This window comes from Spironucleus salmonicida, chromosome 1 (assembly GCF_000497125.1).
Source record: "Spironucleus salmonicida strain ATCC 50377 chromosome 1, whole genome shotgun sequence".
Lineage (NCBI taxonomy): Eukaryota > Fornicata > Diplomonadida > Hexamitidae > Spironucleus > Spironucleus salmonicida.
In genome coordinates, this window is record NC_090596.1 from 119,391 (window position 1) to 141,567 (window position 22,177).

General features: G+C 23.7%; 8 protein-coding genes across 8 annotated transcripts; 5 read left to right on the top strand and 3 right to left on the bottom strand. All coding sequences in view use genetic code 6, as the record gives it.

The window, feature by feature from the left end:
* Positions 1-4: 4 nt before the first annotated feature.
* Positions 5-727, top strand: SS50377_20057 (5'-AMP-activated protein kinase, beta subunit; the record flags this gene model as incomplete). The annotated part of the gene is made up of 1 exon (XM_067904002.1): positions 5-727. The coding sequence occupies one exon, from the start codon at positions 5-7 to the stop codon at positions 725-727; it is 723 nt and encodes a 240-aa protein (XP_067767484.1).
* A 9-nt stretch (positions 728-736) lies between these two features.
* On the bottom strand, positions 737-1,219 carry SS50377_20058 (uncharacterized protein; the record flags this gene model as incomplete). Its single annotated transcript, XM_067904003.1, has 1 exon — positions 737-1,219. The coding sequence occupies one exon, from the start codon at positions 1,217-1,219 to the stop codon at positions 737-739; it is 483 nt and encodes a 160-aa protein (XP_067767485.1).
* A 1,587-nt stretch (positions 1,220-2,806) lies between these two features.
* SS50377_20059 (Transmembrane domain-containing protein) lies at positions 2,807-6,025 on the top strand (the record flags this gene model as incomplete). Its single annotated transcript, XM_067904004.1, has 1 exon — positions 2,807-6,025. The coding sequence occupies one exon, from the start codon at positions 2,807-2,809 to the stop codon at positions 6,023-6,025; it is 3,219 nt and encodes a 1,072-aa protein (XP_067767486.1).
* Positions 6,026-6,028: 3 nt separating this feature from the next.
* SS50377_20060 (uncharacterized protein) lies at positions 6,029-6,529 on the bottom strand (the record flags this gene model as incomplete). Its single annotated transcript, XM_067904005.1, has 1 exon — positions 6,029-6,529. One exon carries the CDS (start codon positions 6,527-6,529, stop codon positions 6,029-6,031), a length of 501 nt encoding a protein of 166 aa, XP_067767487.1.
* A 67-nt stretch (positions 6,530-6,596) lies between these two features.
* Positions 6,597-8,846, bottom strand: SS50377_20061 (uncharacterized protein; the record flags this gene model as incomplete). The annotated part of the gene is made up of 1 exon (XM_067904006.1): positions 6,597-8,846. One exon carries the CDS (start codon positions 8,844-8,846, stop codon positions 6,597-6,599), a length of 2,250 nt encoding a protein of 749 aa, XP_067767488.1.
* Positions 8,847-8,910: 64 nt separating this feature from the next.
* Positions 8,911-9,237, top strand: SS50377_20062 (uncharacterized protein; the record flags this gene model as incomplete). Its single annotated transcript, XM_067904007.1, has 1 exon — positions 8,911-9,237. The coding sequence occupies one exon, from the start codon at positions 8,911-8,913 to the stop codon at positions 9,235-9,237; it is 327 nt and encodes a 108-aa protein (XP_067767489.1).
* Positions 9,238-9,965: 728 nt separating this feature from the next.
* SS50377_20063 (uncharacterized protein) lies at positions 9,966-10,781 on the top strand (the record flags this gene model as incomplete). The annotated part of the gene is made up of 1 exon (XM_067904008.1): positions 9,966-10,781. The coding sequence occupies one exon, from the start codon at positions 9,966-9,968 to the stop codon at positions 10,779-10,781; it is 816 nt and encodes a 271-aa protein (XP_067767490.1).
* Positions 10,782-11,538: 757 nt separating this feature from the next.
* SS50377_20064 (uncharacterized protein) lies at positions 11,539-22,149 on the top strand (the record flags this gene model as incomplete). The annotated part of the gene is made up of 1 exon (XM_067904009.1): positions 11,539-22,149. The coding sequence occupies one exon, from the start codon at positions 11,539-11,541 to the stop codon at positions 22,147-22,149; it is 10,611 nt and encodes a 3,536-aa protein (XP_067767491.1).
* Positions 22,150-22,177: the final 28 nt, after the last annotated feature.

Consider the following 22,177-nt stretch of genomic DNA (forward strand, 5'->3'; position numbering starts at 1 on the left):
TAAAATGGGATCTACTCCATCTTAGATAAATGATTAGTCATAGCTCCCTTCAAGTAATGCACCGAGTCAGTTAGTTGAATTTTCATGGGGAGAAGGTGGATCTAGTGTCTTCTTTTGTGGAAGTTTTAACCACTGGCGTGAACGAATTCCTATGCAGCAAGTGCAGCCAGGAGTATGGGTAGGTACAAGAGAGTTGTAGCCTGGCACTTACTAATTTAAATTTGTTGTTGATGGGCAATGGAGATGTTCTAGTGGTTACTAAAATGTAAGAGATCCAAATGGTAATATGAATAATTAGATTGTTGTTTCAGAGAAAGATTAGGCTCTTGTTCCTAAGAATTAAGAAAATGATCCTCAACGTTAGCAAATGTAGTAAATTGAGTAAATGTTTACTACCATGATTCCAGAAAATCCATTCACAATATGGACTTCATTTCCGACAGAATTACCAAGATAGCTTGTTAAAACTCCATTAAATACAAATATTACTAATGATGCTTACCAACCTAGCATATTACTACCTTTACCCGATCATGTTGTTTTAACTCATTTCTTTAAACAGAAAAAAAGAAAAAATTTTGTTGTCACTGCATCAACAGCTAGATACAGATCAAAATATGTTACTATTGTCCTTTATATTAGCACGGAAGTAGAATCAAGCAATCATATTGATGAATTAGCTGATATTTATCATACAACATTGAATTAACTACAAGAAATATAATGAGTTATTTTATCACTTGAATAATTTAGACTTAAACTATTATATTGTGTTCGCTACCTAATTATTATACATTTAAATTACTTTGTCTAAAACCGCAGCAGCAGATTTATATGACCCCAACTCAAAATGGATTGATTCTAACTGAAATTGATTAGCAAACTAAATATAATCTTCTTACCTAGTATTTTATGTTTCCATAAACAGTTACACAGCTTTAAATTTACTCATTAGTGCTTAGATATTGCCTACAAGTTTCGTTGCATTATCTATATCTACTGAATAAATAATAATATTCATATGGTGCAAAAGATGTTAGATTGTATTGAAATCTTCAAAGTCCTTTGCTACATGCCAAATGTTAAATCTTACATCATTATGAATTAGAGTATTAAAAGAAATGCCCTCTGAGATAAAATGAGACTATAAAACAGTACATAAGAAGTTTTCCATCTCTATCTATGCATTTCCAATAATAATAAGTTATGTTGACTTCATTATGTAGTTTATTATATTGGATATATAAAAGTGATTATAGATTGACATGAATGAATATGTTAGTAGTTATTTAAAAATGAAATAGCTAAAGTAAATACCAGCAGAATTAGTAACATTTAAACAATTAATTAATCAATAATAAGAACTTTTATTATAAGATATGATAGATAAGCATTCAATTATTTTTAAAACATTAACATAAACGAAAGCTTATTTATACTAGTCATAACTACATTAGGGACAAATTGATAATTACATTGCATAATTATAATAATGTATTTAACTAGACTAGCCACAACAGATTGTTTAAGTATGTTAAGAAAGCTACTTATAAACTTTTAAGATACACTCATTTCAATTGCCATTGGAATGCCAACTTTTAATATCATTAATATTTAATTTGCCTATTTCTGACGATAAATCTGATTACGATGCACATATTTTAGAAACTTACTTTCATAATCATGGACTTAATCCTTTTGCAATCCATAAAGCAGCTCAATTAACAAAATTTACTAATAATATCATTGTATAAGATATTTAATATCATATACTAGATTCTATTATAGTATTAATTAAGCTAAATCATCATATTCCAGAATTTTACTAATAACATTTAAGAAATTTTTTGTTCATTTAATTGAAAGTAACAGAGTTCAAGCATGAATATATCAACTTATTTACAGCATGTGTATAACTTGAAAACATACATCCTTCTAAATTTGTGGTATCATAAGTGTGTCATACTTAAATTCAACAAGCTTAATAATTGTAAGTAAAACTTCTTGCCCTTAAAAATTTTATTTCAAAAGTCTTAAATTTTTAAGAATTAGTAAGAATTTGCATCTTTTTAGATTAATATAGCATTAAGAGTTATATTTAAGAAATTTTAATAGGAAATTTTAATGAAATAAATTCTGCGTAAATAATATTATAACTAAAATAAATATTAATAGATGACGATTATAAATAATTATTTAAGATATTATATACATCTCCAGTGTTGCATTAATTATGTAACCTATCCTAGAAGGGTTAAAAAAGTTAATTTTTACTAAAAGAGTGAACATTAAATAAATTTAAACTTATACATATTTAAATTTGTATATTGTTTTAATATATTATGTTAAACTAAAAATGCATGATACAAATGTCAAGTAATCATCTTTTTATACAAAGTTCATTTTAGCTGAATTAGAATTAATCACGATTACAAATGTAATGTAAATATTTAATTAACATTAAAAGTAAAATTTATTGTTATAATCACTATTAGTTGCAAAACTTGTTATTCAAATGTATTTAGTACTATAATTCAATAATATATCAACATTAGAAAATTAATTATAACATAGGTAAAAGTTTACGCATATATAGCTAATGTTTTAAATTATAAATATATTTTACTAATAAAAAGATTTTATTATGTTTATGTTTACCTAATTTTAAACTGGTCTTACATTTCTGGTATATAGCCATGTTCCATATTGCTCAATGGAGATGTATGCATTTTCGTTGGTATAATCTATATTAATATTCTTTTAATATTATAGTTACTTCTAAAGTTATAGTATTGGAAGTATTCAGATGCTGCTATCAGGAATACTAATTATTAAAGATCATTTAATATTTAAAAATATTAATCGTATAAATATTGTCGCTGACACTGATTAGTAAACGGATTCTATGAAAGATTTATTTTCAAGCCTTTTAAATAAGTCTATGTGTTCAAGAATTTTTAAAACAATTTAACATAACTAGGTACCTATATCATAAACTTGCCCTAATTCAGTCCTAATATATATAAGTTTTATTAAAAACTAATAATCTTAGTTAATTTATGCTGCCAAAGCTCATGAATTTACTGTTATTTTAGACATGTTGGTCGATGCGGTTGGCGTACTTAAAATTAAATCAAATTTTGATGAGTATGTTATTATAACAGATTAAGATATTGCTTATGGGGGTATGTTAGATAGTTAAAATAATAATATATCCGTTTTTAATTAAGCCTTAATATTTTCATAATTCGTTTAGGAAGCATCAAAAGCATTAGATTTTGACATTAAATCAATAATTACTGTAGGTGAAATTAGATTAACTGTTAATGGGTTTTAGAAAAATTATATATGGTCTGATTTGATTGGTCCAACGTATTCATTAGCGAAACATATTACCAGTAATCTAAATAAAGGTATTTATCTTGATAATACTTCAGTTACAATTTATTGCTAGTAATAATCCAAATCAAGAAATGATGCTTAAAAATTTAATTAATATTATACTTAAGACTAATCTGATTTTGCTATAATGATGAGCTTTATACGAAAATTTTAGCAAGTTCCAAAGTTATTTTTAGCTACAATTATTAAATATGATGATAGATAATTTGAAGTGTTTAAAATAGACTCAACATTGGAGAGTAAAACACTAATATTAAAAGTTTTAGAATTAGTTTACTCACAAAAAACTTAATAATCTGTATTTACTGATAGTTAATAAGATTTTGATTAAAATATAAAGGAGCTTAAGATGTTAATAGACTAAATTGATTATGGACGCAAATCATCATCTGGATTTGGACAATCATCATATTCTATAGATAATTCAGATTGTAATAGTGTTAAGTTAGCATTTGATCTTTAATCATCAGAAGAATCTGACTCATAATATAAAGATATATTACCATCTTTTGTTAAAAATCCATCGACCAAAGATATTATTATGAGGGAACCAATTTTAGAAACTGTAGAAGAAGATGTAATAGATACATCCATGCTAGCATACCTGGCTAAATATAGAAAATATATGCAGTCTTTATCTGGTAGAAGAAAGGCATCGCTTTAACCTTTAAAAAATGACTTGGAAGAATCTGAAAATGAAGATTTTGGAGTATAATTTGTTATATAAAGTTCAGTCAGCTCAATGAACTGTTTATAATTGGAAGAAGAAAGTAAAAATTGTAGTTTTTACTAGTCTCTAAAGAAATATGTATATAAAGTTTACTAGTAAATATGTTAAAAATTTAATTGGCTTATGTAAATTATACATTAATCATAATAAATGATGAATATCCAATCATAAATTTCAGGTATAGTAGAATAAAGATCTTCAGAAAGTAAATTTTTTTTACAAGCAATTACTAGTTAGTATAATATTTTATTTTTAAATAAGGTTCCAGCTTCTATAGTGTTTACTTCAATATGTATATATTTGTATAAACAATCTGTAGACGATTTTATCATTATTTTAGGGCATTATTTTAATTTTAAGTAAGGATTTTATTATATACTAGTAGTTTAAGTTTTTACAATAATAGGAGATGCACTATTATCATTTAAAATTCTACAGCAAAAGGTAACAGAAAAGAAAGGAAAATAATACGATGATAAATAATTTTTGTTTAAGTCTAGCGTATAAGAAGATTGCATTGAAACAATAGATTATCTCACTATTTATAACTATCTTTGGCGAATATTATAATTAATTACGCATATTACATACCATACAATCTATTTTGTGTTCATGTTATCTACCTAATAAAGCATTAAATCCTCATAAAAAGCTATATCAGAATATGTTATGCTTTAGCTTATGTTATTTATCCATGACTAATGCAATTCCTTATTGTCTCCGTATCATTAATCTGTATTTGATATATCAATAATTTTTGTTTTCACTTCTCTTATAGATATTATTTTTTTAATATTAGGAAGTCAATTCAATTTTTATCTTTCTATAATGCCTTTAGTATCCAAATTACCTCATTTAATATATAATACTTACATAACTAAATAATTTTATAAATATGCTGAAAATAAAACTAAGCTACTAGAACGATCGAAAAGAAATGCACGTAAATTATAATCTTTTTCTTTACCTATTACTACTAGCACACTTCTATCTCACTAGTAAGAGCTATTATAATTATAAGATGAATTATTTTAAGATTAATATATTAAAAAATATAATATCCTTACCGTATATTCATAGATTCTAGGTGAAAAATAACGATATATTTAGAAGAAACGGGAAACCCTCTTAAAACTTATTAATTAAGCATCACAAGATGACTATTAGTAAGATCTTATATAATTGTAAATTACATAAATATATCTTGATTATTAAAAGTTGAGCTTCTAAGATATTTCATCTTAGCGTGTTGTTTTACATTTTAATAATTGTATTATATTGTCTTTACGATTAGAAAATATTGAATTGTTATAAGAATTTAGTGACTAAACAACATTTATTGATGAATTCTATGAAATAGTTAATGACTCAATACAAGATGTATCAACTGCACTTATTTTAAAAATTGAGGGATCAATTATATAAATTCTTTTATTTTAAGAATCGTAAGCAGACTTTGAATAATATAACTCATTATAAGTTGGTGTTGCTTTGGGCCTTGGTATATTGAAAAAATGTAGAGAATTTATTTCTGAATTTTGTGAAGATATCGTTAATCCACCAAATATTTATTCTACTGGTGGTATATCAATTGGTGAAGGTTATGGCATGGTATTAGGTGACAAAATATTTAGGTTTGACATGGTAGGAGAAGTTTAGGAATAAAGTTTATTAAATCTTTAAAATTCAATTTAAAATGCAATAACGATGGATAGACTTCTATGGAAGATATATCTAAAAGAAAATGACAGATTTCTCATTGAAATAAGAACTCTTATTGAGTTATAAAATCTTAAATCTGGTAATAAGACAGAAAATGAAGTAAATTATAATGTTTGGTTGTAAACTAAAATAGATGTATTTGATTATATTTATGTTACTGGGCTAAAGTGAAATTCATTCAACCATACTTTCATATAAAATTTATGATTTTTTCTTTTATATATGGGGTTTTTAAATATCCTAAACCCATTTGACCAAAGGGTTAGAATAAAATCTATCAGAAGCATGCAACCTTGAAGCTATCTTATTAAATGTATTATTATTAACATAAATATTCCGTCTATCTGGTTTAAGGGCAATACTATTTGATCTATTAAAAATATAACCTGGTTTATTAACATCTAGTTATAAATGATAGTCAGATGGGCCTGGTGAGATTGAATTCTTAACATCAATCTTAGATTTTATTTTAACTATTTTTTAAGGGTTGTTGATGTATCGAAATGCCTATGAGATATCAGATAACTAGTTGTTCGTTTTTTCTTATTTTTTACATAAAGTTTGCTTATTAGGGTATAATGAATTATTCATAAGCTATTAATTTGAATTAAATAATACTTTAACTTCTTGTCTAGGCTACAATGCTTAAATAAATCGTTTTTATGATTCACTCATATTATACCAAATCTAATTATAATTTAATAGATATATAATGAAATATGTCAATTTTGTTATGTATCATTCAATCTCCTGTATATCCTATCATCATAACAGGTTTTGATATACTAATCTAAATTCCTTTTGATTATTAGTTTTATATCTACATGTGAGATCTTCTAAATGTACCGCTTCCTTATATATTGCCAGTCTTAATTAATTTTTTAAGCCGTTCCTCAACGTTAACAATTTCTTGACTTTAAGCATCCATAAGGCCATCTATTCTTTAAATTTCTTTCATAAATTTAGTATAAACTATTTCATTTTCAATTTGGAGGTTTTTAAGTAATTCAAATCTTAACTCTTAATATATTTTTGATTACTAAAAGTTTTTACTTAAAACATTTGATTTGTTTTAATCTATTTTTATAATATCATGCTTTATGTTAACATTACGTTCATTCTATTTGATTTCATGATCTGTAGAAAAAGATAATGAATTATTTTATCCCATTTAAATTGTGCTACTATAAAATACATTGTTTTACATGTTATTTTCGCTAATTAATTTTGGAAAATTCTTTTCTTAATCTTCCCCTAAGTGCAGCTATTACTTAACTTCTTGTAATTCTCCTTAAAGCTCCATTTATTTTAAATCTAGTTATAAAAAATCTCCTAATCCACATTCATTAAGTTGTTTCAAAATTAATGCTTAAATTCGATACTCAACAAAAGTTTTAAGGTCAGTAATATCATTTAACTATTATTATTTTTATTACTCAAGACATTTCATAATATCCTGTATTTAACTATTGATATTCTTTTATAACGATTATTATGCAAATTAGAAGTTAGATCCTTAATCCGCTCTTGGTGTTCCAGGATTTAGTTACATTTAATAAATTTCGCTTTTATTTCTAGGAATAATACTTCTTTTTGAAGATGGTTCAGAATCAGTGATATCTTATGTTACACTATTCTCGTAATCAATTTATAAATCTGTACATTAGGATCCAAATTTTTATCTTAACTTTTCATATCTAGATTTAACTTTGGATTCAGTTTGCTAATTAATTTACTAAAGTTACTCTTTTTACTAATTTAATATTTACAATGAATTTTCATCTGCAAACTCAGTAAAGCTAAGTATGTTAGAACTGGACCTTTATTTATTTTATGATAATAACTATACTTGCTATTAATTATTAAAATCAATTTTCAGCATTTCGTCTACTAATTAATCGTTTAATAATTTGCTTTCTAAGATTTGATTCATTAATTACTCTTTATACTTTTCATTCTCTTTATTATCTCCAGAATTAAACTTTTTTTGCTTTTAGTACACTTTTATTTGCTTGAGTATTTCTTATTCAATTAACGTACTTGACGTATTATTTTAAAGTTTTTAGCTTAATTTATTAATTATTAAATCAGAATCATCATTTACTATATGTTATTAGGTGTGATTATTCAAAAATACACCATTTTCTACTACGTCTATAAGTTATTCTTAAACTTTATCTAAATCTGTAATAACCTTCTTAAAACCATTATCTAATTGCGATACCTCTTTTTGAATGTTATTGATTTATTTTAACCTTTCAGAATTCTCTGATTTACCGTGCTAAATTTGATTTTATAACTAAGTATATTCAATTTATATCTTCTATGAAATTTGCTTTTAATCACCAAATTAACCAACTAGTTATTAAACACCAATATCTTAAATTCTATTTTTTTCATTTAAACTAACTAATCGCTCCTCAGTTTGTCCTTCAAATCTACCTAGTTACTATTATAATACTAACTAACTTTAGAAAAGTGAATCCTTTGTTTCTACTGTAAATTTTTTCATTTCCTTCATTTTCTCTTCTACATCCTTTTTGAATAAACTCATACCTTATGCTTATTTTTATAGTTCAGTTTATACAGCTGCCTATCTTATTTCTATTAGCTTCATCATATCTGCTGTTCTAGTACTTAATATATCAAATAGATCATTAGTAAGTTCTGTAAGTTTGTTCTCGATTCTTGCTTCTGATTTTGCCATTCGATCTTCCAAATGATTACAAATTGAGTATATATGCTAAATTTTGGAAGCGTTTGATTATGTAAGTTCATGAATTTATCCATGCTCAGTGATGATTTTAAGTAGTTAGTTTTAGACCATATCCCGGTCCGATATGAAAGAGTTGTTAAGTTCCGTTTAATGTTGTTTTATTTTTACACTATCTTTGATTATTCCATCTGACATATGTAATAGATATCTTATCGTATCTGTAACAATAGGAGTTATCATGATCCATTATCTTTCGTCAAATTCCGGTTTTTGCATTTTTACAAATATATCATATTAGAAATATTATATAATATGAAATATTTTAGCTTTATAAAGTTATATGAAAGATAAAAAATTGATTATCTCGAAGCCATTAAAACGAGAAGATATAATTAAGAGCCAAGTATAAGAAGAAAATAAACTTAATATAAGTGTATGTACTGATTTTGATGATGTTGATTAAGATATTATAAACGGAGTAATTGAATAACTTAAAAAGAAGAAAAAATCAATCCAGCCTAAGGCAGAACTTAAAAGGAAGAAAGACCATAAAAGAAAATATACAGATGATGGCTTTCCAATATATACTTCTTCTGAATTGAAAATAGGATTACCTGGTTCCGGAAATACTCATGAATGTCCATTTGATTGTGATTGCTGTTTTTGATAGTTTCAACCTTATAATAATTCTTGTAAATATATGTCTTCAACTGACAATTATAGATTATTTTCTTTTAATAAGCATAAAAATTATTATATTGCAGAGGTAATATTTATCTACTATTAATCAATAAAAAATACGATATCATCATAGTTAATTACTTTTAGTCTCAGAAGTTATGAATTAGATACACTCCCTAATATCAATAAATAATTTACTTCTGGACTATTTTCCTACGATATGCTCTTAATGAATATTGGTGGTAATTCGAACTATACTGAAATAGGAGGTAATGCAATTAGTTTTGACAATTGTAGAGCCAATTAATCTTTGTAGGCATACATATTGTTCCTAAATAGTAGCTTTAATTATGATTTTAAATCCATTTAAATATTTATAATAAATCTCGATTAAAAACGACTTTCACAAAACTATTAAACAGTTAAAACATCTTTAAATTATAAAAATTTAATAATTGGGACAAACATTATATCAATTTCTTAAATTTCTATGATAATTTATGATGTAAATAGCCAATTAGCTGAATCAAAATATGTCAGAAGCTTTTACGAAAAAATTACAATTAATAAATGATACTATTTCTTCGATATTGATTGTTTTATTAAATTATCCACATAATCTTCATCAACACCTTTTAATATTATTTCATATATTTCTTACATAATTATTTTAAACTTATTATATATTATATATTCATTAATACTTCCGCATTAATGTTTCAAATAAATTAAACCTAGCCTATTTAACCACCCCAGGGATTTGTTCCTAGATTTTCAGTATAAAATCCTTATTCAGGAGGTGGGCCCAATCCCTACACAATGGATAATCTTACTAAAAAATTATTCTTTGCCAAGCTTAAAAAATCAAAACCAGCCCCAGAAAATAGAATTAACTTCATCAAAAGAAATAAAGAGCGAATTATGCAATTATAAACTCTGATTAAGTCATAAGATTTAATACGGGTAAAATCTAAAAAAATAGAAAGACTTAGTTCTCCTCCGTAACCTCTTTCTAGTATTTTTTAGGAATCTGATTAAGAAGAAGTTTAAGAATTAATAAAATTTGGATTAGGTGAATAAAAAAATGAGTAAGTTAACTCTATAGAATCTAGCTATTACTAAGAAAATGGATAAGTAGAAGTTAACTCAGAATTAGATAATTTTTAATAAGAATTAATTAATGAGCTTAGAACTGAAAGATAAAAGACGGATGAAAAATTGCATTAAAATGAACAACTAAAAAATGAATATATAGATAAACAAAAGATATTTACTATGGAATAAGCTGAAGCTTAATAATAAAATATATAGTCTAATGTTACACTATCTAATTAAAATAATCTTTTTAATATTTTAGAATTTACAAATTCCATGGCAAAGACGAAATAAGTGTTAAACCAAGAATATGTTAATTTGGATTAAATTGAGGATATTCCTAAAAAAATATTATAAGCAGTAAAGGATAGGTAATTATAATTTAAGAAAGATTCGCCATTTCTATAACCATATTTATTTAGAGGAAGGTTTTGATTATTTTCATTATTACTTGATATAACATATTAATAAAATCTATAATTATTAAAATTATTATCTATAAAACTAAAGTATATATAGTAATGTTACTAAATATAATATAGTGATACTCAGAATTTTAATTACTATTAAAATTTACAGTGTTTAATTTAGTTAAGTTTCATTGTTAGGAAAATTAACAATATATTTTACTCTACAGAATAAAACTGGGGATTTTACTCTTCAATTACACATAATTTTATTTTATATTCAGTTAATGCTTATATATTGATATACTGGTTGTAAATAACCTAAAGTTAATATAACAGTGTAAAAAGTTATGATACTTACTTAATAACTTAGATAACAATGTGATTAGTTTATTTATGTTTTATTATTAATTTTATAAAAATAAATATTTCATACCAATCATATGGCCGAAAATACTATTAATTATATAGCTCTATTATGTATTTATTACATTATACTATCTATACTGTTATTATCTTTAAAGTACAATAGTTATTAGATAGAGAGTTACATAATATTTTGGTCAGTATAATATATTATTAACTTTATGTATACCTTATATTTATGTGAGTTTATTATTGTAAAGTAATTATTGAGTTAAAAAATAATAATATATCAAAAAGTAATCAGTTATCGTAGTAAGAATCTAAATTTAAAGATGTTCAAATTTATTAGAACCAAATTAAGATAAATACAATTATGATATTTATATATATTTATTTGAATGATTTTTTAAATAATTTAAATGTCAAAATTACCATAAGTTTAATAACTAGATTAATCATTGGAAATTTAAATACCAATGAAAGAATTTATTCCGCCATAGTTAAAATTTTAACAAGTATAAGAATAAATAATTTTATCACCTAAAATAGTACAAAGTTTTGATCCTTTACCTAGAATGCGATTGCCTATTAATTAACAATTTGTATTGCCTGATTTACCACCTATTATTTAATCATAGTTATAATTTGATCCATCATAAATAGCATAGGTTCCATAAATGTAACTATAGATACCAATTAATTAGTATTAGAATATTAACTTTGATAATCATCATGCAAATTAATAAAATTAGAATGACAAAGACTCTAACTAGCATAAAAATACTAGTCTGCCAGATCCCATTTATCCTTCTAAGAGAATTATTAATATTGTGAATTATGATCCAATGATATAAGTCGAATAGAAAGAATAGTAGATTTAGAGCGACTAACAAACAGTTTTGCCGAAGTCTTAAAAAAAGATTTAGTTAAAGTCTGAAATTATTTAAAATATAGATTCTAACATAGAGGACGAAAATAGTCTTAATTATATGATTATGGATGCATAGAAGTAAGATTTTGAGTAGTTAGGATATAAAGAAAATTTTATCGATTCCATTAATATTTATAAATAGCCTTTAATATCATAAAATATGGTTAGTGTACCCTAAATTAATAGTAACTCTTTAATTTTGCCAAACGAACGTAACGCTATTATTTAAAAAAAACCAGAAGAAAAAATAAATAATCCTAAAAGTTTCTCACCTAGTAGAAATATCTATTCAAAGAGAAATGATAAGTTATAACTTGATGATAATATTATAGTTGATGTATAAAAATCATCAAATGATAATTCTATGTCGTAAAACTTATATAGAGAACTTCCTCTAAATATTATGCAACATGCTGCTTAGAGTTATGAACACGATAATAATATTTCTAATTATCAACAATAAATCTAAAAGAATTAAGTAAATGATGCATAAATTTTAATAGTTAATTAAGAGATAAAAAGTTTAGGTAATTAATATGTTTAATAAAATTTAATTTAATAGGCTAAGTAACAATATCCGTAAGAACAAATTAATGAAACTAGTACGAATAAATATTTTTTATAAAATGAGTAACTTAAATATTAAGAATAGGTCATCCACCCCAAAAAATCAGTTGAAGTTTAATAAATTTTTAAATAATAATATCCTTGTGAATCTGATCATAATATTATCAATTAAAAATTTATGGAAAATATGCCAATTATGTAATAATAAATTTAATTAAATGATTATAATCCATAATTTTCATCAACTTAATTAAGTATTAATTAGATACCTCATAATTTTTAATAAATAGGAGATACATAAGTATAAAATTAGTTGTTATAATAGTAGCAGTAATCAGAATCATCAATAACTTAGTCTTTATAATATAGTGAATAATAATAAACTAAACAATAATTAAGTTAACAATAGTAGTAAATATTGTAATAAAATTAGTAAAAGTAACAATATTATCATTAATAATCGTAGTAGTAACAACCTTCATAGTAATTATAGTAATAATTAATATAACAATAATAAATTGCCCAAGTATATAGAAATTAATAAGATTAGCAGAATCAATAATTTTCAAATAATTAGTAATAAGATGATGGTGTTATTATAGATGATAATTACTAGTTATTATACCCACTAAATCAATAGTAAGATATAAATTAATTGTAAGAAGCTTAATTTTTAAACTTGTAGGCAGTTAATGTATATTAACTTAAGAATGATGAGAATATAATTAATACTGTTCTTAGTACGAAAAAACAGTATAAAGATGATAAAGTTTAAATAAGTTCACCATCCCTAACTAATAAGCATGACTAATTATAATCATCAGTATAAAATTTAATTGCTGAATATATTTTTAAAGATTCTTCCAATTAATAAATTAATGACTTATCAATAAAATAAAATAAATAGTATTAAATAGAAGAGTAATATTCTGTAAGCAATGTTACAAAGGAAGTACGATAGAACTAGTAGGAAATTGATACTTTTAAAATGTATCAAGGGCAACCTTACGCAAATCAAGATTCAAATTACTTGACTTAGTCTCCATCTTATAAGCATCTAGAAGCAGATGTCTAAAATTATAGTAAGTTAGAAAAGAAATTATTATCTATTGATGATAATACTACTTAAATGAATAATTTTAAATAGGATATTCAACATTAGTCTATCTAATTGTAACATTAAAATGCATAAATAGTAAAAGATAATGAGTTAAAATGCTATAATTATATTAACTTGAATAAAATTATTTAATAATCAGATTGTATACATAATAATATAACGTCCACTATTTCTAGACAAGTAGATAAAGCAACAAAGTATGAAAATGGTATCCCTAATTTTTAAATCAGTAATTTAGTTTAAAGAGTTTAGAATAATTAAGATTAAAAATAAGAATATTAAAGCTTTGATATTGTTAATGCAGATATGAAGCTATAATATTAAAAAGATAGAGATGTAGAATAATCTAGTTATCTTTCAGCAAATTAAATAGATATAGTAAAAAATACTAATTAGTATCAACCAAATGATACGATTTCTTTCAATTATGACGAGTTTATAATAATTAAGGATGGTAAAATAAATTCTGAGCATAATAAAAATGATTAGCAGCTTCCAACATTTGATAAATAAAATTAAAATTAGAAATTAGAAAATTAACAGTAATTTATATCTACAGAGATTACCTAATAATAAGAGCACTAAAGTTAATATTTAGATTAGTTATCCTCGTCTGATATTAATGTTAAGAACGATGATCCTAAGTAAAATCTTAAAAATGATAAATATTTTATTTAAAAAGAAAATTATGAAATCTAGGATACAATAAGTAAGAAGAAGTCATTTGCTGTCCAGTATGGAGATAATTAAGCTTTGAAAATACATTGTGATTTTAATTAATAGTAAGATATAGTTCACAGTCCTACGATTAAAAAGAACTTAAAAGTCTAGTAGACTAATTCTTAGGTTAAAAATGTATAGTAATAGAAAAATAAATCCAACGAAAATACAGAAGTTCTCGTTATCGCACCTATAAAATAAAAGAAAAAAAATAAACAGACTAGTTTTAACGAACCTGATTATTAATATCCATCTATTGATAAAAAAGATAAGAAGTAATTTTATAGTTAAGAAGTTTAAGAATAGTAAGATTACTAAAATGTTCTTTCTGAAAAATACTAAATTATAAATTAAGTATCTTAGTTTGCTTATAAAAAATAAGAGCAAGTAGTTAGCAAAGATTTAAATTTCAATAATATTACTTTCGCCAAATAAAATAATAACATATTTACTGATGATTCTATTTAATTTAATGAGTTTTTAGCTAGTAAAAATTAATAATATGAAATTCCTTGTGAAGTTTCTAGTCCTAAACAACCCAAGTAAATTATATAGAATGATTCATACTAAATAAAAAATGTTAGTTAAATATTTATCAAAGACGATAAGTAAGATTTAATTTCTAATGCAACCAAAACTGATGAGAATTAGATTGCAGAATCTTATCTCAATAATAGCCTAGATTAGTTTTATTCCAAAAAAAATCTGTCTAATTTTATAGGACCTAATAATATTATAACGGAATAAATTAGTACAAAAAATAATGAAATAGCAAAATAATTTAAATTAATTAGTGAAGACTCTGAATAAATGAATAAGCAATAAGTCTATAAAAAATCTTTGATACCGTTAGGAGAGTATAACGAAATTTAATGTAACAATGTTATTGTATAATAATATTAATAATAATAATAATAATAGTAGGAAGATCCTGTTACACTTTTTGCATCATATTTATAATAATATGAAGATGAAGTAAAGATATAAGAAGACGCTACTATACTATAGTCATAGTGTTTACCAGAATAAATTTAAGAAAAAAATATTTTTTTAACAAAAGAGTCGTCTAATCATGATTATAAGCTTTTGAATGTAGATTAAAAAGAATATACATAAGAATATTATCATAAAAATAGCATTTTTTATTCTAATTCAGAAAAAAATGATCAATAAAATATTTAAATCATGTATCCGGTTACTCATGACATCATAGATTAAAGTTCTGAAATAGTCAGCACAAATTTAGTAGAAATGTAACAATAACATGCGTAAATGAATACTACTCTATTTGACAACAAAATAATTAAAACTTAATAAATTATTTAAGATGATATCATATATCCAGTTAAAAACCTACGGATGAATAATTAAACCAAGGGTAAAATTGAGTCAGTTTTGAACTAAGACGCTTTGGGAGATTCAAGATAAATTTTAATAAATGAGATTGAATTGAAAAATACAGCAATAAATAAAGAAATATAGTCTAAAAGCAAAATTTAGAAGGGTAATCAAGTTTTTTTAATAGAGCCTATTTCAAAAAATGTATTACATTAAAATTCTTAGGGCAATGATAAAACTGGTTAGAAAAGTTAATAACACTATTAATAACCCAGCTCTAACAGTGAAGAATCTACTGATTTAATTGATGATGAATAATAGCTGTTTTGTGTTACTGAAAGCACAACTAAAAATACATAACTTTAAGAAAATTTTAATTAATAAGTTGCAGGTAATATTAATTTAGAAAATTCAATATCTGATATAGATGTACAAAATATAGTATCTGAAATAATTGAAGCTCCAAATTATAGCACATTGTCAAATAAATTCTATAATAATACAGAAAAAAAGATAGAAATTGGTATATAAAATGCTAAGTAGGATAATAAATTATTAGTTAAAAACTCAGGAGATTTAAAATACAATAAGTTTACTTCGTAATAGTTAAATCCTGATACTAGAAATAATACAGTTTTTGAGGATGTTTAAGAATTATATACTTTCAATACAGAACTTAACTCCTAAGTATAATTTTAAGTAGAAATGACTGAAAAAACTAATTTCTGCGCTGATTAACATAATTAGAAAGAGTTTTTGGTAAATCATTCAAAGTTATAGACATTAAAATAATAAGGACGAGTTTTTTAATCTTCGGAGGTTAAGAAAGTAATCAAATCTTCAGATTAGGAAGAAAATTATACTGACTAAAATATTTTTAATGAAACTTAGGCACCTAAATCTAATTAGATCGGAATCCAACACTCTTAAACCAAAAAAAATCTATTAAAATAACAATCGGAAAAGGACCATTTAGTATCTGCTGAAGCTACTAAAATACGGTCTTAGCACCCTACACTTATTTTACCAATTAAAAATATTACTTATTAAGCATATACGTATCCTGATGTGCACTATCCAATTAATGAAATTAAAAATTCAGAACAAGAATTTAATTTAGAAACATTAGCGTGTGAAAAGAAGAAAAATATAGATAATAATATAGATGTTAAGTAAAGTATTGCAGAAAAAATAATATAAAAATAACCATAAAAATAAATGTTAAACGAGGTTTCAAAGTTTGTAAGGCACTTAAATCAAGATAATTAGGAGTAAGAATTTGATCATTTTGCATTCATTACTAAACAGCTTTAAAAAAAGTTAAATTCTGATGAAAATGATGAGCATATTATTATGAAAGAAAAATACTAAAAAAATTCTAATAGCAAAGAGGTTGAATCTGATTTTTCTATTTAAAATCAAGATATAGTTAAATAAAGTTCATATTTAGATGATTAACTTGCAGATGTAAATAATTTGCATCGTTAATAATCATTAAACAACGATTTTAATGTTTCAGTTTAATATTTAACTGGAAAAAACGAATAAAAAGATTATAGTGTGAATAATGTTATGATGTAATAGAAATAATTAGAGTCTATAAATGATTTTACGATAAATACACCTATAATTACTTAAGCATAATAATAATAAGTGTAAATTGAATAAGTATTTACAGATAAATATGCTACTTAAAAATATGATGATGATTAAAGCACAGTTTAAAATGCATAAGTTATATTTAAAGAAAATAAAGACAAGGAAAATAATGTTGCTTACACTTAAAAAATTATAAATATGAATGATTAAGAAGTATGTAAATAAGAAACTATCCTTTTTAATTAAACATATACAAAACCGGATTTGTATGAGTAATTACATGTAATTTAGGATAGTAGTTAAAATTAATAAAATGTAGATTTTAATTTTAATTCTACATCAGCTGTCAAAACTAATTAATATTAAAACTTAACAGACTCTAGTTTTTTAGTAGATATATAAAGTAAAAATTTTAAAAAATAATTTTCCGAGATGATCTATTAATAAGATATTCCACAGAATGAAAAATTATAGTGTGATGATAATTCAAATTTTAATTAATAAATTTACGTACCACACTAACACTAAAACATAAATAGTGAAGAAACACGTACCTCTAATATAGTTAAAATATCAGAAAACTACTCGTTGCCACAAGTACAAATATTAAAGGAAGTAAAATAGTATAAGTCTGATATAACTAGTCCAAGATGGTTAGATACACATCAATTAATTGTACACGAAGAATCAAAAAATAAAATAAAGGATGTTTAGATTTCTAATAATTATTCATCTAGCTCCTCATAAATTATTTTCGAAGACATAAAGCGAACTAAAAAGGATTCACTCAGTTTTAGTTTTATAGATCAAACTGTCTAACATAAAATATTAGCTAAGGAGTAAACAATACATGATAAAATTATTTATTCTACTAATAAATAATCATAGTTAGATATCCCATAATGTTTACAAGTTAATAGTAATAATAATAATACTTAAGAATAAAATTATGATTAAATATTTACTGTTATCGGTTCTAAAGACTTACATAGCTAAAAAGAATAGTCTACTCAACATAATGAGTTATTTTAAGAAGATTCATAATTTAATTAGACTCAAGATAATTTAGAAAAGCAATATATTAACATATGTACGCCTGAAAATAAGGAATAAAAAATTTGTCGTGAATAATCCACAATTACTATTACTGGAAAGTAAAATAATGAGTGTATTTTAACTAGTAAGCCTGTTTTAAGTGTAAAGTAAGATTTAACTTAAGTAAGTAATTAGAAAATAAATAATACTTTAGTTGAAACAGAAATTTTACCATAAAAAATTATCGAAATAAAAAATTAATATTAAAATAACAATTCCTCTGTTTAGATTTTAAAATTGTAAGAATAATTATTTAAAGATTAATTATAGGATCCAAAAATAATGTTATTATCAAACGAATAAGTTCTTCAGTAAAATGAAGAGGCTAAAACTCGTAGAATATCTGTATTCAGCTTTAATAATGATATTAATGATGTAAAGTATACCAAAATTAACTAATCTCTATAATAAGAATAGTAATTTAATACTAAAAACATTACGTTAAAAGTAGAACAATCGAATACAAATCACACTTGTATATCTGATAGAAAACTTTTTATTGCTAATTAATATGACAATTAATCTTCGATGTCAGAAAATACAAATTTCCTTATTACAGACAATTAATATATTGAATCATCTGACATATTATTAAAAAATAAGAATCGCCTAATATATCATTAATAAAATGATTTATTTGACTAAAACGATAATAGTCGCATAAGAAAAATTACAAATGATTTAAGTGCATCTAATTCTGAAAAACAAAAGAATAAGAATTTTTCTATTGATAACTAATATGTATATAATGATTTATAGTCGCCCATACATAAATATAAACAAATACAAAGTACAAGTATTATTGAAAACATGCAGACTCTTGGTGATCAAAAATCAGTATAAATATTTTCTGAAATAAATAGTAACTCACCGTAAAAATTAAGTAATATAATATAATCTAAGATACCAAATTATTATTAAACAACTGAATCTGCATAAGCTCCTAAAGTAAAGAATAAGCATATAAATTTGGAGTATACAGAATTTCATGTAGAAACCCCTATATAAGATTTAAAAATTAGTATCAAAAACATCTAAAATTCGGATTAAGACTAAAAACACACAAGAATATAGAATTAATATGAATAATATAATTTTTCAGATACAAGTTCGTAACCTTCTAGTCTGAACAATAGTTTATAAATTTAATTAATATAACGAGACTTTATAGCCAATTAGGAACCATAAAATGATTTAATAAATAAAGTTAAATCTCATACATTTAAAGATATTTAAGCGACCAAGAGCCACGATTTAAAATATTAAAAGAATAGATTTATAGTTAATAATAATTAAGAATTTAAAATAGGTCGAAATTTTGATGCAACTCACTAGACATTAAATAGTAAAAAAGAAATTTTATAAGGCAATACAGGAGGAAATTATAATATTTAGAATGTTTTGACAGAAGGATAATAAAGTAAATTTAAAGAAACCAAAAATAATTAATTAATTTATATCTAAAAGTCTGTGCTAAATGAATTTTAAGACTCACCTATATATAAAAGTGATGTAAATATTTCAGATAATAAGGTTACTGACGAAAGTATAGGTCTTAATCCTACATCAAAACTATAATAATAAACCCAAACACTATCTAAAATTAATAAGGAACAGTAAGCATCCACATTAACATAGTCAAAACATGACAATAAAATAAAAGAATATATTTCAGAATCTGTAACCACTGATTTTTATGTTTAAGATCTTAATGATTTTTATGATATTGATAAAATATAGTCTAACGAAGTTTCAGAATATGAGGTTATGAATAATTCTTCTATTTTAGTATAGGAAAGTATACCAAATAAAGTTACTGAGTAGTTCTTGTTGGCTAAAAATAATGTAATAAACAATATAGATATATAACTATAAGAGCAATACAGTATATTTTAATAAGGGCCTAAATAGATAGATGATAGTAATTTTACTGAATTTTCTCTCTTACCTATTAAAGCTAATAATGATAAGATGCAAGATAATAAAATGGATATCTAACAAGTAGGATATTACAAGAAAAAGCAATAAGATGTAAGAGAATTTTACCCTAAGAAGTTGCCTTTATTTGTTCCATAGTAGTAAATTAATAGCTATATTGAACCATTATAGTAAAATGACTTTATTTACAATATAAAGGAGAATAATAAGCAGACTATCGATATACAGCAAAAATAAGATACGAAAAGTAGTGATATCAGTAATCTATCTGAAATTATGTAACATGAGAATTAAGTAAAAGAACCAAGTAAGCAAATATAACAAGGAATACAAGTTTATAGCAAGGTGCCATAACCATAAATTTAAAGTGATAACTAGTAAATTTAACATTAGCCGTAAATAGATAATTAAAATATATAGAGTGTTACAATTTAATAGTAAAATTAAGATATATAGACTTCGCAGAATGCATTATATTAGGAATATATTAAAATTTAAGACAATATAGAGAACTATCCATTTTTTACTACAGTTTATGAACAATGTGGAAAATGTAAGTATAAGAACAAAAATGATGATATACATATTTAGAAAAATAACATATAATAGCCAATTTTATAATCTGAATAATAAAACGATAATCAGTAATTATAAAATTCATAATCTGCGAATATAATTAACGTACTAACATATCAACCCAAACTTCCTAATTAAGAATTACAGGATAACATTTGCTAAAAAATAATACGAGATTAAATTCCAGAGTATGAAAATAATTTGGCAGAAAAACAATATTAAGATTTTATGGATATTTCAACTATAATTATACCGTCCAATGAGTAGGCCTAAAAAAAAGAGCACACATCAAAAGAAGAGCATTTAGAAAATATTTTGGATTTTCAAGTTAATATAGCTTCAGTTAAGAAGATTGTTAGATAGTAAGATAATCAGTAAATATTTTAAAAATACCAAGATCATTAAGATAGAATATTAAATAACGACAAATTTAACTTTAATAATAATGTGGAAAAACTCAAATTAAACGAGTAGGTTTTAGTTTTACCTAGATATTAACGCAATAAAGAACATGAAAAATCATTGTATATAGAAGAGTAACATCTTATTTTTAAACAGAATTTAGATTATACGCATTTTTCAACAGAAAAACCTTCATCATATGATACCTCATATTATTCATCAAACTAAGAAATCGACACAGTTGAAACAACAACAATTTCCGATGAAGTTTAAGAAAATTCTGTTTCTACTTCATTATCAAATATAGTAAAACACTCTCTTGAATCAAATATTAATGATACATTCCCATTGGATAATTTAAATGAAACAACAAATAGTTCAAAATAAAAAAGTAGTATGTTAAATGATAACTAATCTTGGTATAACCTAATAAATTCAGCATAAAATAACACTCCAAATGATAATAATATGTCTAATGGTTTTGATGATCTAATTAATGATTTAAATAAATAAGATATGAATTAAAGTATCTAGAAAACCGATAAATTGCACAAGTATGTCTCATATATTTCTGATGGATAAGTGTATCCTGATGTATCATCACATATGCTGAAAAGAGATTATCTTAATAATTAATCAGATGAACATACAGTAGGATAGGTTATTGACAATTATAAAAATTTATCTAGTTCAGAGGGGTAAATAGGATATGATGCAGCAGCTCTATTACTTGGATTAATGTGATATTATTTAATTTATATAATAATTATAT